General features: G+C 57.2%; 1 protein-coding gene across 18 annotated transcripts in view; it reads right to left on the reverse strand.

The window, feature by feature from the left end:
- The window catches only part of NRXN2 (neurexin 2), a 110,288-nt gene continuing 94,199 nt past the window's right edge, over positions 720-16,808 (reverse strand). For 11 of the 18 annotated variants that reach the window (XM_018043405.1, XM_018043402.1, XM_018043399.1 and 8 more), the window contains 2 exons: positions 14,610-14,688; positions 720-2,646 (listed from right to left, as the gene is read on the reverse strand). In XM_018043405.1, the coding sequence (XP_017898894.1) occupies positions 1,760-2,646; positions 14,610-14,688 (966 nt within the window). In that variant the 3' untranslated portion in view covers positions 720-1,759. The remainder of the gene's footprint in view (positions 2,647-14,609; positions 14,689-16,808) is intronic. The other 7 variants (XM_018043414.1, XM_018043408.1, XM_018043415.1 and 4 more) reach the window with 1 other exon arrangement.

Raw genomic sequence — 16,808 nt, forward strand, 5'->3', positions numbered from 1 at the left:
AGTGGGGGTAAAGGGCCAAACTCTAGAGATGTAAAAGGGGCAGAGATCCCGGAGTTAGGCGGAACTGGGGGAAAATTTGGACTCAGATACTGACCCACCTTGAGACCTTGGACTAGCAGCTGAAGCTCTTCCCACCCACGAATAACATTACCTCCCCCGGGGGCTGTGTCAAGGCTGTCCCCCCCACTCCCCACGCACATGCAGCCACCACCAGAATGCAGGCCCTTTCTCGCCACTAGAGGGCAAAAGGATGCTCCCACTTCGGGATTTGTCCACCCCCCGAGTCCGCCTGCCAATGTTCCTACACAATAGACTCGGGTTGGATCCCTGGCTTAGGAAGATCCCCTGGAGTAGGAAATGGCAACCCACTCCAGTATTCTTGCCTGGAAAATCCCATGGATAGAGGAGCCTGGTGGGCTACAGTCCATGGGGTCGCAGAGTCAGACACAACTAAGCACACACACAGGCACCGAGAGAAGCTAAGGTCCATGGCCAGTGGGGCCAGAGACCAGTCATCGCTCTCGGGCCTGGGGGCTGTCTGGGACGTGAGGGTGAGACAAAGACAAGCCGCCTCAAGGAGCTCAAAGTCATGCTCAACCCAAACCTTTGGGCGCTACTTACCAGCTCTCATGGGCTCATCTGGGCCCAGATCCCAGCCCAGAGCTGGGACCAGTGTCCCAACAGCACCCGACCCGAACAAACTGCACAGGACCTTTGGATTTGGAAAGTTTTTGTTTTCTTTTCCCACACATTTCCGGGGTTGGGGTGTTTTCCAAGACTCAGACACATTTGTTAACAAAGAAAAAAACTGGGGGAGCAGGGAGCCTGTGGGCAGAGAAGTGATCCCAGCAGTCCGCGGGCTATGCCTGGCTCCCCCTCTTCCCTGCTGCCCGCGCCCAACGGGTGCCACAGGCTGCTGCTCGCGATATCTAGATTATTTGTCTTCAATATATATCTGCATTTGCCTTTCCCCTCCCACCCGCCCCCCACCCTGCTCCTCCAGCAGCTTCCCCATCAATGCACGTCGCCCGGCGGCACACAGCAGAGCAGACCTTCCCAGGCCCGAGCCCCTTCCCTGGGTGGGGCACCAGGCAGGCCCCTCCTCATGGTGGGCGGGGCCAGGGCTCTCGAGGCCGCCCAGGCCCCGCCCCGCCCCGCCCCTCTCTGGGCCGCTCCGCCCACCCTCCCGCCCTTCTCCCACCGACTCTGGAAACCCAAAGGGAGGAAAGGAAGGGAGAAACCTGACACACACAAAGGAGAAGTGGGGAAGGAGGGTGGGGACTGAGAGACACAGCAAGCCTGGGGTGGGGACTGAAGGGCTTGGGGAGAGAAGGAAGGCAGGAGGAACAGAGGGAGCAAGAAGAAAAATGGAGGGAAATGAACAGGACGAGTAGCGGACACTGTACAAAACCCCCAGCCTTCCTTCCCGCCCAACCCCACCAAAATAAAACTACCCCCCTTAAAAAAATAAATCAACCCAGGGCTGTAAGCATGTGCCCTGCCCGGCGGGCGCAGAGCTGAGAGGGACAGACAGCCCCAGGACGGACGATAACTCCGCGCCGGACAGCCGGCAGGAGGAAGGGGACGAGCACGGGGTTTTCCTTTCCTTCTTCTTTTCTTTTTTTGCGTTTCCTCTTCGTGAGAGAAGTCTGAGGCAGCCAGGGAGTGGGTCCCCAGGGCCCCGGCAGGGAGAGGGCCGCACCCTCCTCCCGGTCTCTCCCGGGAGGGGCAGCTGGCAGTGGGGCGCGGTGCCGGGGGCTCAGACGTAATACTCCTTGTCTTTGTTCTTCTTGGCCTTGCTGGGCGTCTTGGGGGCGGCCGGGGCCTTCTCTTTCACCACCGCCCCGTTGCTCTGGGCCGAGTTACTGATGTAGTTCCGGCTCTGGTCCACCTGGTAGGAGCCCTCGTCGCGGTTGCGGTACTTGTACATGGCATAGAGGAGGATGAGGATGCAGAGCGCCGCGGCCGCCACGATGCCCACCACCATGCCCGTGGTGCTGCTGGACTCCCGAATCACCTCCACCGCGCCCGGCGGGCCCCGCTCCCCAGGCCCGGTGGGGTTGGCTGTGGGCAGATGGGGGAAGCCGGGAGCGGAGGTCACGCCGGGGCGCAGGGGAGGGGGCCTCCGCGGCTCGAAGGACGTGGGGGCCCCAGGCCCCAGGGGTGGGTTTTCCAGCAGGGGCTGCAGCGGGTCTCGGTGGTTCATTTTGCCCGCTGGCAGGTTGGGGGCCGGGGCGGAGGGGGCGAGCAGCACCCCAGGGGCTCCCGTCGCCCCATCTGTCCTGAGGTTGGGCCGGGGAGCGGGCTTGCGCGGGGACAGGAGGGTAGTGCGGTCCGTGACCAGGGGAAAGGTGGTGTAAAAGTCCTCGTCGTCCGTGGGGGGGAGGCTGGAGTCAAAGACCTCCCCGGAGGCAAAGCCCGAGGCCTCGATAGGCTCCTCGCAGTCGCTGTCGTCCTGCTCGGCCTGACAGGGGCCCCCGGCGGGCGGGCGGCGGGCCGCGGGCGGGGGCAGGGTGTCTTGTGTGGCACCCACGCCGGTGAGGAAGGGGTAGAAGGTGGGGGGTGGGGGCACGAAGGGGGATCGAGTGGCCACGGGAGGGGGGTCTAAGGAGTCCTCCGTGATTATGGGCAATATTAACTCTCCTCCTAGAACAAGAGAGAGAAGAGAAAAGACAGGGCGTCAGCGAGGGCCGGGACGCAGGCGGCCGGCACAGAGAGAGAAATAACAGCCTCACACACCCAAATCGGTTCCAATTGGCTTTGGCGGAGACTAGAGCGGGCTGGGCCCTACCGCCAGCCGGCCGGAGCCCTGCGCTTTAAGCGGGCAGCGGCTCGGATGCTCTGGGCACCGCACGCACGGGCTCTGTGGCTCTCTGGGTTTTGGTTTTTTGTTTGTCTTAAGAAACCAAAAGGAACAGAAAGGAAAGGAAATAGAAAAGAAATGGAAAAAAACAAAACAAAAAAACTCTACTGGTTTAAGGTTTTAAAAACAGATACAAGAGCAGCATATAAACAAACCTAACAACGATATCTTTTAGGGTTTTTTCTAGGTTTTTCTCTTTTTTTGCTTTTTTTTTTTTTTTTTTTTGCTTTTGTTTTTAAAAAAGAAGATAGCATACCACGGAATTCAGGCAACTTACATCAACAAATAGGCCGTGTGATTTTAGCATGAAGAAAAAAATTACAAACAGAGCTGTGTAAGCGGGTTCTCCCGGAAAAAATAAGAAAAAACAACTTTTCCGTACAACGTTTCCTGTCTATCTGTTTGGTATCTCCCTCCCTCACTCTTCTCTCCCTGAACAACTTGTTTCCTCCAGAGTCCTCTCCTCCCTCACTTGTGCCCTCTCCCCCTCATTAAACACAAAACTGAAATGTGCAGAGTGGAGGCTGGCATGGAGGAACTGTTACCATAACCCGGTGTTGGTGTGGGGAAGAGGGAGGGAGCAGACAGAAGGGGGGCTTGGGAGGAGGTACATGACAGGCAGCAGTGTAGGAATCACCTCAGAGGTTAGAGGACTTGGGAGGGGATGGTCGTGGGAAGGGGCTTTGAAGGCTAATTGCAAGTTGGCCACGGGGAGAGGAGGAATTGAACGTGGGAAGGGATGAGGAGTGGCAGGGGGTCACAGACACACTGGAGGAGGTCCTATCGGACTTTGGGAGCGGTAGTGAGAAGCCATGTGAAGTTAGGGAGGTGAGGAGAGACAGGGAGTGAGTGAAGGAACTAGGCAGGAACACATGATTCTCGAGCTAACCTAAATCCCCAACTTTCTCTTTCTTCACCCTCCACCTCTGACCCCCACTGACGTCCCCCCCTCCCCCTCCCCAGAACCCCCATGGGCCGCCAGGACCTGGCCAGGGATTGACTGCCTCTGGCCTTCTTATTATTGTTAAAACAATAATAAAACAACAGAAAGAAGAAGAAAGCAAAAAAAGAAAAGAAAATACATACACAGCCATCTGGGAAGGATGTACTTGCTAATATAGGGCCCAGGAGAACTACGGGGGAGGGCCTCTGGGGGTGGGAGCCTAGGTCTGATAGCTGGAGTCCCCTGGGTAGAAACTGCAATTCCCATCAGCCCCAAAGAGTGAGAACTACAAATCTCATTAGCCCTTACAAGAGTGTGGACCACAATTCCCATCAGCCCCTGGGTCAACAGCTACAACACCCATCAGCCCCCTGGACAACCCCTCTCAAACCAAAACACTGCAACCCACTGGTCTGGGGCCAAGGGAGCTGAGCCCTGGGTCCTAGGGGGCTGGTGGAAGCACTCCCTCCTCTTGGAGAGGCAGCTCTGGGTCTGGTGTGAGTGGTAGCTTTCTCTTCTAGTACTTCCAGCTCAGCTCAAGCCATGCCCCCTATCTGAGTGCTCATCTCTGATATCTCTGCAGCATTTGATCTGTACAGATCACACCACAAGCCTCCCACCCCATCTAAGGGAAGCTTCTCAGGACTCCACTGGCAGATCCCTCTGTCCCATGCAGCCCGGCCGGCCATGTGCCACCACCACGTCTTGGCACCTCTTCTCCTCCTCCCCCCACCCAAAGTGCTCTGGTCTCTGCCCTGCTGTTCAAACACCTCTGCTGATCCTCTGGCAGAGCCATCCTTGGTCACAGTAGCCAGCTCAGCCAAGATCTTGCTATTGAACTCAGAGCCTCGCCAAGCTCCTCAGGCTGCTCTCCCCACCAGGATCTAACCTCCCCCGGGCAGGAGCTCACCTGCACCCCAAACTGTGAAGCCTCTGAGCACCTGGCCTTCCACAGGCTCAGCCACCCTGGAAAACTGAGCCAAGAACAGAGAAGCATGCTCTGTGGGGCTGGGACTGCCCAATACCAGCTTATCATGGAGGAGAGTGCTGAGGCCTGGAGTGGGCAGGACTTCCAGGCGTCAGTGTTGGGCTACTTGAACGGACTATCCCATCTCTTCTGTGGCTCTCGGAGGCCAGGGAAAGGTCATGTTTCACAAGGAGCCCCAGAAGGCCTGACTCGTCCTCCCCATGCCTGCAGGAATCTGCTAGGCTGCTTACCTCTCGGCTTCGATTTTAACCTGGGAGGCCAAGACCTGTTCTATCATGAACTCCTATGTGACTGTGGGTTAAGTTTCTTTCATTTTCTGGGCTTCAATTTCCTCATTTATAACATTAGGGTACTGGGCTCCAGGTCCAGAGTGAGGCCAAGGCCTGGCTCCCAACCTAGGGAGGAACATAGTTGGTCCTCCATCCCTACCTGAACCCTACACCCACCAAGATTAGCCCAGCAACCTGGTCCCTGGGTCAGGGGCAAACTCAGCTGTTAGATCTGAGGAGGCTGGTAGCCCATCAAATGGTGACATCTGGGCCCGATTATGACAAGGCTCCCTTCCCTGCATGAACCATGAACACATCTGGGGTACTCACTGCGGGCCCACACCACTTGCCCTCTTCCTGACCTTTTGCCTTCTGTTCAGAGCACCTTCCCCCTGCTGATATCTCACTCATCCTTGAATCCAACCAAGCACCTCCTCTTCCAGGCAGACTTCCAGATGCTCCTCTCTGCCATGGATGCCTCTGACACCATGTCCCTATTCTGTCCTGGAGGCACAGGTTTGGACTCCCTGCCAGGAAGGCCCAAGGCCCATCTGTCTCTCCTGAGTATCCAGCACTGGGCCTGGCACAGAGCAGGGGCTCACAGTGTTTCAATCAGGGAAGGGAGGAAATTTCATCAGACATTTGCTCTGAGTCAGGCCAAGCTAGGTATCTGAGCAAAAGGGCTGGGAGTCCCTCTCACAGGCCAGAGCAGCTGGCTTCTGAACATCTTTCCTCGCTAGCCCCCGCAGGCAGCAGGCACTTCTGAGAGTTCAGCCTGGCAGAAGCGGCTCCATGGGCCCAGCTCTCACCCACAGTCTCCTCTACCTTCTGTCTTAGACTGGGCCACCAGTTGCTCTTGAAGACTTTAAGATCAAGGCTTGTCCTAGACAGGCTTCTCCTTGACAAGCTACCTATAGCTGGGGCTCCAGCAGAATGCCAGGCCCACGACATGGGACCAGGAGACCCATGCTGGGGACACATCACAGCCCAGAGGGGGCTGATCAGGCCAATCAGGGCACAGAGCTGGCTGTCTACCCTCTTGCTCACCCCCACCCCACTAGATGAGGGTATTCAGGGGCCTCAGGCCTTGGATCACAGACAAGTCCTGCCCATCCTGAGTCCCCCACTCCACAACCATTTGCTGTAATTCACTGGTTCTTTAAGTCCTCGGGGCACAGAGGCTCCCAGGATCCTCCTGTGAAGCACCCCACTTCCCTGATCCCTACCTCCAACACCTCCCAGGCCTGGTCACATTGACCTCTTGACCCTGCCCTTCAACCCCAGCCACTTCTTGCCTCCATCTCCGGGGTGTGGTCCTGCATCCTCAGCTCCTCTGGGGCTTTCCCCTGGGTCCAAGGCCTTGAGGGCATCTCCTGAGGGTGTCCTGCCCTCACCCACAGCCCCCACACTGCCACACCTGCCCCTTGATGCCCCCTTCTCATGGCCCTGAACACAAGCCTCCATCCCCGACACCATGTCCCCCTTGGGTCCCACAACCCCTACCCTCTCCACAAGACAACACACTATTGCAACCCCACACTGCCTTCCTTCTCCAGCACTCACTTAAGCCAGCCTGGGCTCTGTGGTAGTCAAGTCACACTCAAAATACGGTACTGCGTTTTTCTGAGGTCATTCATCAGTCCAGAAAGGGTCAGGCAAGCTTGCCCCAGTGAGGAATTAGTGGGGTCTGGAGAAGGGGAGGAGCCCTCAGAGATTCCTCACTGCAGAAGTCCAGCTGGGGGCTCCCCAGGTCGCCCTTCCCACTGGACATCTGGGGTGCGGACTCAGGAAGACCCATGGTGCCTGGAATCCTGGGTCCAGTTCTACTCCAAGGGTGCACACTGGGATGGGGTGCCCCTGGGGGTCTAAGGGCCCTAGACAGCCTTTCTCCCCTCCTCCATTTCAGGCAAATGCAGCATTGGGGGAGTATTCACAGGGGCATTTATCATAGATACCACTCACCCTCTGCTCCTCAACTGAATTTCAGTGCATGGCAGTCCTCTTACTAAAGGGAATTCCATTCTGGCCAAGGAGATCACAAGCCACTCCCAAGCACCCTCCCCGCCCAGCAAAGCCTGGCTCTGGGGGCTGCTGGCCTGGCAAGCCGGACCCTTTCTGCTTTTAGGGCACAGAAGACCTTTAACTGGAAATCTAGCCAGGAGCCCCATTCCCACCCAAGCAAGATCTGCCAACCCCCAAAGAAGCATCTAGAACTGAAGCTGAGAGAGACAAAGCAATCGGCTGACTGAGGCCTCATCCACCAACCCTGGGTGTCCTGTCCAGACTGTGACTGTAAGAAGGCCACTAGTCCAGCATTTAATGGGGATTAGAAAAATGGCAGACCTTCAATGGGGCCACAGCCCTGCAGGCGTACAGTTTGGCAGATTGTATCTTTGTGCAAAATTGGAAAAAGGCATCCTGTCTTGCTGGTGGACACAGCCCCGCTCCAGGGTCCAGGACACGGCTTGGCAAGCAGAGCATTGGCGAGATTTCAGGCCTTACTCACCTGTTCCAGCAGAGAACAATCTGTGCAACTGTGTGCAGTGGCCTGAAGGGTGCCGCCCCTCCCCACCCGAAATCCCCGCACAGCAAGGGCACACAAGGGCCAAGGTGGAGTCAAGGCCTGAGACGGTAAGACACATCCTGTGTGCACACACGTGTACACACGTGCACTCACCCCTTTGAGGGGTCTGTTTCTGTGCACCTGCGCATGTGTCTCTAAGCATGTGTGTGCATGTGCGTGCAAACATGAACCTTGATGGATCTGGGCACATGAGCCCACATGGCAGCGAGCCTTAGCAGATGTTCGAGCATGTGAGTGAGTCTGGCCCCTGCACCTGGTTTTTGCATGGTGGTCTGAACTCATGTGTGCCCGTGTGAATGCATGAAAGTGTTCCTGAGGAGATGCGAGCCTACCACTGAGGGTCTGAGCACATGCAGTGTGCCTCTGACCACCTCCTTCCCTTGGGCAGTGAGACTACATTTCCCAGCAGCCCTTGCAAGTAGGTGTGGCCATAGGAGGGAGCAGTGGGCAATGCTAGTACTGGCCCATAAACGCTCCAGGGTGCCAGGCTCTGCACTCTTTCTCCTCCTTCCAGTGACCTTGCCAACCTCGTGTTGAAATGGAGGAGCCACAGGTTGGAGGACCCTGGGTTCCCCGAGCACTCCTGCTAGTCACCCAGGTAGGGCTTCCCCTGAGTGAGAAACTTCCCTTGAAGGACCCACTCAGATTCAGGGGTTATCTGCTACAAAAACACACATTACCTTCACTAGTACAGACACAGCCCCAAGTGGGTGTCACATTAACAAAAACCTGTGGCCCTCAGGTAACAATCCAAGGAGATGGATTTGGAGGCTGGAAAGATGCAGGACCACATAACGCAGCCGCAGGACAGCTGGCATCTTGGATTAGGACCCGCCTGCACCTGCTGAGGCTGAGGCACTAAGGGAAAGTGCTCAGAAAGTCAGGATGGCAGGGCCGGCTTTCACCTCCTGCATTTAGTAACGTGTTACAAAAAAGAGACAACGTTAGACAAGAACTGGTGGGTTCCCAACAGAGATGAAGGGACCAGAGAGAGCCCAGAATATGAGGCCTGCAAATGTCAGAAGAGCCGCTGCCCCCCAACCCCAAATCTTAAGAGAGAAGACTGGAGACGGCTTTCAGGGACAGTGGCCCAGTGACACTTTCGCCTGAATAACAGGGGTTCAGCCTGGCTTCTAGGATCAGACTAAGGATGTGGTTCCCCACCAATTGTTCCCAAAGCCCTCAAGATAGTCACCGCTAAATTAAGAGAGAAGACAGAAAAACAAGGAAATAAACAGGCTTGAGAATGATGCCTAGGAGAGAAGTCTGGGTGTGGGTCCGTTGACTGTTTGAGCCTCAGAACCACCTTTGGGCCCCCAAATATGCACAGGAAGTGGACTGTTAAGGCTGTGGGGCCTCCAAGGAGGATGCTTTCGCAACACCCACCCAGAGATGGCCATGAAGGATAAAGGACTGGGAGGGACCTGCCAGAGGACAGCACCAGGGCTCCAGACCAAGGAGGCGAAAGTTCCTCCAGACAGCAGAGCAGGTTTCAGGGGGAAACGTCCCCACGACTGAGGGCAGAGCCCCGAGCTGCCTGCTGGCTGGATCTCCCAGTACTAGGAACTACAAGCTGCTGTGCCCTCCATCCTTCCCTTTGGATGCAGGGTTTTATGGTGGTGGTTGTCTCTGGTGTCCTGGGTGTGTGGGCAATGAGATCAATTATCCTTTTAGTTAATGGGTATCCAGACCACATACGGGTACCCAGGAGCTAAGTCTGGACCCTACGGAGAGGGTCCATCTTGCAGACATCCTCCCCTCTCAGAAGACTGTTCTAATCAGGTTGCGGGGAGGGGGGCTTTGGGTGTCTCCCTTGGGGAGGGGTGGGTGTGTTCAGTAGGTGGGAGAGAGTGGAATGCATCATTTGTGACCCAAAGCCCAGACTGTGGCAGATAAGTGGCTAGCTGGTCACCAAATCTGTTTTTGCTTCCTCCTGTGAGCACAGCAGGGCCATGCCTCCCAACCTGCCTGGAAGCTAGGCTGTGCCACGGGGACAGTGCTCTGGAGGGCAGCATCAGCAGGGCCCACGTGCCCCTCTCCCTCCCAGGCCTGGCCCATAAACCCTCCCCTTGTGCCCCTCCCCATTCATCCCCTTCCACCACAACTAGGGAAGTCACGGTGCAACTTCAAGGTGGACAGAGACTGACTCTGAATTAGCACTTGGAAAAGAGCTGCTCACCCATCAGGAACAGTGTTTACGTGAAGGAGAAGTCAATTTCTATATGTTAAACCATGGTGTTGAGAGCTTGTTTGTTGTAACAACTAGTGTTATCTTAAGACAGGCTAGAATCTGAACACATCTGTGCCTCTGATTCTGAGCTAGATGTCTGGGTCTGAGCAAATGGGTCAATGCCTGTGGAATTAGGCATGTGTACACCTCTGAGGCCCCCATGTATGTGTGTTTGCCTCTGAGGCCCCGTGTGTGTGTGCATGCCTCTGAGGCCCCATGTGCGTGTGCACGCCTCTGAGGCCGTGTACGTGTGCATGGGAGCAGAGCCTTGGAAGGGCTGCACACATGTGGGCTACGTGCATGAGGCGGCTTCTCTGGGTCTGAACATGGGGGTTTATGCGAGGCTGAGTACACATGTATGTGCGGGCCCCTGTGGTCTGTGTGCTCACATGGTGAACAGGGAGGCAGGCACTGTACTGCATCTGAAGATGTGTGATTGGCCAGAGGGTCCACAGATATGTAGGTGTCCTTCTATGTGTAGCTGCATGTGTATCTCTGAGTGTATGAGTAAGTGTATGAGCAGCTGTGAGCTCCCACGTGGATCAGCGTTGACCTGACTCTGTGTGTGTGCGCACGTGTGTGTACACCACTGTGGGACTGAGTACGCGTATGCATGTCTTGAGGGGTCTGAGCACATGTGTGTGTCTGAGCTCAAGGGCCCACAAGTGAGAATGAGCTGAGATGGGCCTTGAGGAGCTCCTCTCCCGGTTGGTGGGGGAGGGGTGCAGGTCTGTGGGGCTGAAGAAATGTGTGTCTGTGCGTGGACCCCTGGGTCTGTGCACACACAGCCTGCCTGAGGATGTGCACACACACACGTTCAGGGGTCTCATATGAGCTCACACGCGGTACACGAGGACATGCCTTTGAGGATGTGTGCATCTTAGTGATCATGAACAGATGTGCGACAGGTCTGAGCCCAAGTGTGTGCGTGTGTGGAGCTGTGACACTCGTGCACCTCTGCGAGCCGGGGGCAGACATGGACATCCCTGAATTCACATGCCTGTGTACACACATGCGCCTACACCTCGGAAAGCTTGCTCACGTAGTCTGTGTGCCTACTCAGAACATGCACACACACATCTGTGAACATCTGCAAGTCAGAGCTCACACAGAGGATTCTGTGACCTGAGCACATGTGTGAGCGTGTCTGTGACACAGGTGGATTTGTATACGTGTGTGTGCCTCTCTGAGCCGAGTGTGGACATGGAATTCTGAGAGTCTCAGATTCGCATACACATGGGCCTTAAGGGTCTGAGCACACGGGCATATGTGTCTCTTGAGCATCTAAAATATGCAAGTGCTTCTGAGCACGTGCATGTGATTCTGAACATCTGGTCTACCCCTCAATAGATATGCACACATGCACGCCTCGGTGGGGCTGTGAGTGCATGGATGTGCAGTTCTGAGCACCCACGGATGCCTTGGTGGGTTAAAGACATGCCGCATGGCACCCTCGTGCAGTTGGACTCATGTGTGAGTGTGAAAGCTGTGAGTCTGAGCAGGCAGACACCTGTGAGCCCACATCTAGGTGTGGAGCCCTAAGCACACACATGCAGGACTGGGGCTGTGAACACATGTGTGCTTCTGTGAAACTGTGTACATCTGTGGGGGGTGGTCTGTGTGTGCCAGACTTCTGGGACTCTGCATACAAGCATGCCTCTTTAGATCTAAGCACATGCATGCCTCTTTTAGCCTGGGCACAAATGGCATGTGCCCTTTAGGTCTGAACATATGTGGACCTGTGGAAGTGGACATGAATGAGCTTGCCAGTAGGTCTATAAACATGTGTGCCAGGATGTGAGCGTGCCTCTGGTCAGACACGTGTGTGCGTGTAGCTGGGTCCCTCTGTGGGTCTGAGCCTGTGCCTGCACTTCTGTGTGTCTCAGGGGCAAGATCCCTATGGCCAGGCCTGTAACACAGGGTGTGGGTCAGGCTGGCTAAGACAGTGGGGGTGGTGGGTCACAGTACCTGCTAGGCAGGACATGGCTTCCTAAAGGCACTCCCACTAGAAAGTATCTGAACACTGCGTCCATCAACACAACGCCCTTCTTTGGCTGGGCGGCACCTTCACTAAAGTAACTGTCAGATGATGGGTTCTCCAAGCTGGGGTGCCTGGAGAGGGAGAGTGGGGTTTGGGCTCTGTGGAGGGGCCCAAGTCAATAAAAGGTGAGGAACACGTCAGGGATGACCTGAGGCTTCACACCTGGAGCCCAGGGAGGAGGATCTGGCAGGTGAGAGAGGTGCAAAGAGCCTGGGGCCAGCCCCTGAGTAGCTGCTGTCTCTAGCCAGGCTGCTTCCATCTCTGACAATGACCTTGGAGACCAAGGAGGCCTGGTGTCTGCTGAAGAAAAAGCCTCCGCACTGGGGGCACAAGAGGGGTTCTGGCCCGAGCCCCTCCCCCTCCAGGTGGGAGGTGTCATGGTCTAGGGACCCTAGAGTCATCTTGGCCCTTGTCTGGCCTCGCCATCAAGATAAAAATCCAATTTAAACATTTCAGAGCAGCGTGAATGTGGAGGTGCAAACATGTGCGATGCACATCTCAAGGTGGGTTCCGTGGGTTTTTTCTGGACACTCAGCATGCCCTCTGCCCACCCACCCTCTTATTTTTAAATGCTGGCCCACCAGCCTCTCCCCATCCCCCAGCCTCCATTCCTCCTCCGCCCTCCATAGTCCCCTCACAGACTTGACGCTTTGATGGAAGGAAGGCAACTGGCCTGCCCACTTCAGCTCTGCCTCAATCTCTGGTCCCAACACAGCCTAAAAGTGCCTGGCCACCTGCACACACACTCAGCGTCAAAGCCAGGCCCCTGACGAGATCCTGGGTGGGGTTGGGAGGCCCGAGCCCTAGTGGACAGTGCATGGCCCCGGGATGGCCCTGTCTGTCGCTGTAGGACGGCCACCTGCAGGGCCCGGGGGAAGCAGAGACTTCTCCACCCACCCCGGCAGTTCACATCCCCAAGTGTGCAAATATGTGCGGTGGGGCCAAGCAGTGCCTTTTTCTCGTGACCACACAGCCTTTTCCCCAGAGTCCCATCCCGGGGCTCCCATGGGACCCTGCAGCACAGCCCCTCCTGCAGGCCTGAGCTAGAAGTTCTGTGTCCACCTACAGGAAACCCCTTCAGTGACTAGTCTGGGGAAAAGCGGGGTGCGAGGAGGGTGCTATGTCAAAGGTGCCAGAGTCCCAGAGCCTCCCAAAGCAACAGTGGGTGTGAGGGTGCATCCCTGAGCCAAGATCATCAGGGAGACGGGGGAGCCCCCCAAAGAAGAGCTTCCCATATGGAGGGCATCTGTCCAGAAAGCACTGTTCTGGCTGTGGGTGTGAAGCCCTTTCCAGCCCAGTAAGCAGAGGCTTCCCAAAGTCCCTCAGGGCCCAAGACTGCCAGAACAACCCCCTCACTCTAGCCTACTAAGGGACACAGGGCGGTCAGGCATCAGCCTCTGGACCTGGTGGCCTGCGCCCCAGAAATCCCTCACCCTTGGTCCCTCACCCCAAGGCTCCAGGGTCTTCTGGCTCTGCCTCCACGCCTTCCATTGAATGGCCACATTCAGTCTCCTTCCATGCCCACTGCAGCCCACCCTTAGCTTGAGTGGCTCTCCTGTGGCTGGCAGACCCCCAGGCTATCCCTCAGGCCAGATTCACAGGCTCTGCCAGGTCACACTGCCCACCCCTCAGCTGACCCCTTCACCCCCTCCCCTGACCCTGCAGGCACCTGCCCCAACCTCCAGCTTCCAGTACCAACAGCCCAGACGTCAAGCATTGCAAAGTAATGGGGAGAAGTCTCTGCAAAACCCAAGCAAGAGATGAGGCCCCCAGGGGCTCATCCAGGCCACCACCAAGGCCCATGTGCTCCCAGGGGAAACGTGGCCACGTTCAGTCTCCTTCCATTCCCGCTGCTGGCCTCAGTTCCTCCCAGCTGCCACCCACCTGCGCGCATGCACCCACTGTGCAGCTCCACACCCCATACTTCTCAGCTGGCACCCAAGGCCCACCCCTGCTTTGCCAATCCTGTCTCTCTCTGTGGGGCTTCACCCTTCTCTCCAGCTAGAAGCATAAAGCAGAGGCCTGGAATGCCTCCTCCAGGAAGCCTTCCCTCCCAGCTCTGCTCTCCTCCCAGAGCAGCTCCCCAGGCCCAGTCTCCCTGGGGACCTAATGCCTGGCTGGGGCACCTCCCACCTAACTGCCCCAGCTTGGCCAGGAAGCCCCGGGATCATCTGGCCACCTCCCTGAGACTGGGAAGTGAGGAAGGTGCAGGAGCCAGCAGAGACCTCCTCTTTCAGTGACCAAGAGAACCCTAGACCTCAAGGACTGATGGGAATTGCAGTTCTGAACCCAAGAGCTGATGGGAATTGTAGTTCCTAGGCCTGCATTCCCCATTCCCATACTCCATCCCCCAACACACCATAAGGGCTCATGGGACCTGAAGTTACTCATCTTTCTAGGGTAAATTCTCCCTCTTTCCCTCCTGGCATCCCTTGGCCCTCAATCTTAGAACCCCAAGCTAAGGACCTCACTACCTCTGAGGGCTGAGGCACCAAAAGGCCAAAAACTGCCTAACCAGGGAGTACTCATGGGGCCTGGTGGCAATGGCAGGAAGGGAGAGGAAGCTATCAGGAAAAGTTAAGGCCTGGCAGAGGCCTCTGGGGGGCGCTTGGGCTGGGGGCAGGGACAGTCGCCCCCCTCCCCTCAGCGTCGCAGTGGGCCCGGGGGAGGGGAGGGGGGAAAGGCACTCACCAGTACTGGGCTCACACTCCTCCAGGTCCTCGTCATCGCTCGGGCACTCGGCCGAGGCCACCAGGAGGTCATCTGTGTTCTGGGGGGCGAGAGGAGGGTTGGGGGAAAGAGGAGGATTCCAGGGTGGGTCAGCAGGCCCCATGGCCACCTCCTGAGTTGTGGCACAGGATGGAGGATGGGCCCTGGGCAGAGACACACACCCTGGTCCACACCTCATCTCTCTCATAGTTTGCTGGGTGACCCAGATGCCTCCACATCCCCATGCAAAGCAAGACTGAACAGCCCTGCCCTGCAGCAGCTTCCGCGCTCCTGGGGATCAATGAAATAGCACATGTTGTGCCTTTTATTTCTGGGAAGCTGAGGGGACTCAAGCCAGACCTGTGACTGCAAGACCAGAGCAAGGGGGTCCAGGGGCAGCAGGGAGGTGAGGCATGGGGGCCTCTGGAGGCTGGCATGGGCAGAGCAGGACCTGGGGGGTTTCTCGGTTCCAGCCTCACCACCCCACCATTCTCATCTCTCTTCCAACCCCCTTCCTGGAGCCCGGGAACCAGGCTGCACACAATAATAATTAGGGCTGTGGTTGCCATGACAACAGGAGTCGACTTTGTCAGCATTTTCTCTCCTCCTGATTGCAAAGAAAGAGAATCCCCAAGATGAGTGAGTGTAAGGGGAGGGGGGATACACAGGGGGTGACAGGGAAGAAATCCAAGGAGGGAAACCCAGACTCCAAGCAGGAAGGGAATTAAAGACTTCGGGTGGAGGGAGAAGGCCAGGTCAAAGGCCAAAGATGGGAGGAGTCTGGGCTGGGTAAGGGGTGAACCATCACATCCTGCTTCTTCCCCACCCGCTGATCTCAGGACTCTGCAGCCCTCACCAAAAGGCAAGGTGGGGACTGGAAGACTACTTCTGCTTCTCTGCCAGCCTGCAGGCTCCACCACACAGCTGTGACCCCTAGAGCCCCACCCCTCTCTCCTGCCTAGACGGTCTGCCCATCACCTCACACTGAGAATGGATGCCCTTCTTGCCATCAGGCACTGGGCATAGCCAGTGCCCAACCTTGGGTAGAGCCACGCCTTTTTCCCAGGGCTCCCCGCTCCCTGGGGTAAGGCCTGGCATTCGGGTCCCCTCAATTTTCTTGTCAGAAGGGAAGGGGATTCAGGCTTCACTCTCTTCCCTGGACAAAGCTGTCAACCAGATCCAGGCCCCTCCTGCACAGACTGGCAGGGATGAGGGGAAGGGAGCTAAGAGAGGCCAGCCCTCATTTACAGAATCGGAAGGCAGGCTAGTGGTGGAGGTAGGACCTGCCTCCGTGACTGACCCAGCCCCTCCCTCACCCGGGACGACAGAGGTCCCGCCAGGCCCAGAGGCCCGCAGCCATGGGCGATGGGGAACAGGAGTGGCTTGAGCAGGGAGCAGGGTCCCTAAGCAAGATCCAGTGTGCCGGGTGCAAGCCCCCACCCTCAGGCCACAGCAACAGCTAGAAAACTCAGCTGCACCCGGGCTGCCTTAGTGAGTCACATATGCTCAATCCGCTTTGGCCACCAGGAAAGTCAGGCCTCTCCTGTCCCAGCAGAGCCTCATTCTCAGATACAGCCCCCTCGGGTGCTCCCCTGGGTGCAAGAGGCGATAAACTCAAACCGGACCCGGGAGAGTATAGCAGGCGGGGCAGGCCGGGGGAGGGAGGTGGAGCACCAGGGGACTGTCTGCACCTGCCGGGCTCTGACCCACAGGTACAGAGGACATTGAGGCCTGCTACACGGCGGTGCCTACTCAAGGCCACACAGACAGGGCTTGTGACTGGAGCAGGCCGGCAATCCCACTACAAGGACACCGGCAATCAGGAGAGGCTGCTCCGGCCTCCACCAGCCTCTGGAGAAGGGCTGCCACTGCTGGGTGAGCCGCTGACCCCTCCAGCGCTGTCGCTTCTGTGCCCTGCCCAGAGCAGTGCCACCCTGGCTCCCTCTGTCTCCCCCTCGATGCCCACACAACACCGAGATGGCCTTCATTACTAGGCAGGTAGCAGGGGTCATTCCATCCCACAGCCCAATTTGGTCTCTCTGGGGCTTCACCCGTCTCTCCAGGTAGAAGCATCAAGCAGAGGCCTGGGATGCCTCCTCCAGGAAGCCTTCCTTCCCAGCTCTGCTCTCCCCCTATGGTAGCGCCTCTCTCATAGGTGGGGGGTGGTCGTCCCCGGTCTAG

The sequence above is a fragment of the Capra hircus genome, chromosome 29, assembly GCF_001704415.2.
Source record: "Capra hircus breed San Clemente chromosome 29, ASM170441v1, whole genome shotgun sequence".
Classification (NCBI taxonomy): Eukaryota; Metazoa; Chordata; class Mammalia; order Artiodactyla; family Bovidae; genus Capra; species Capra hircus.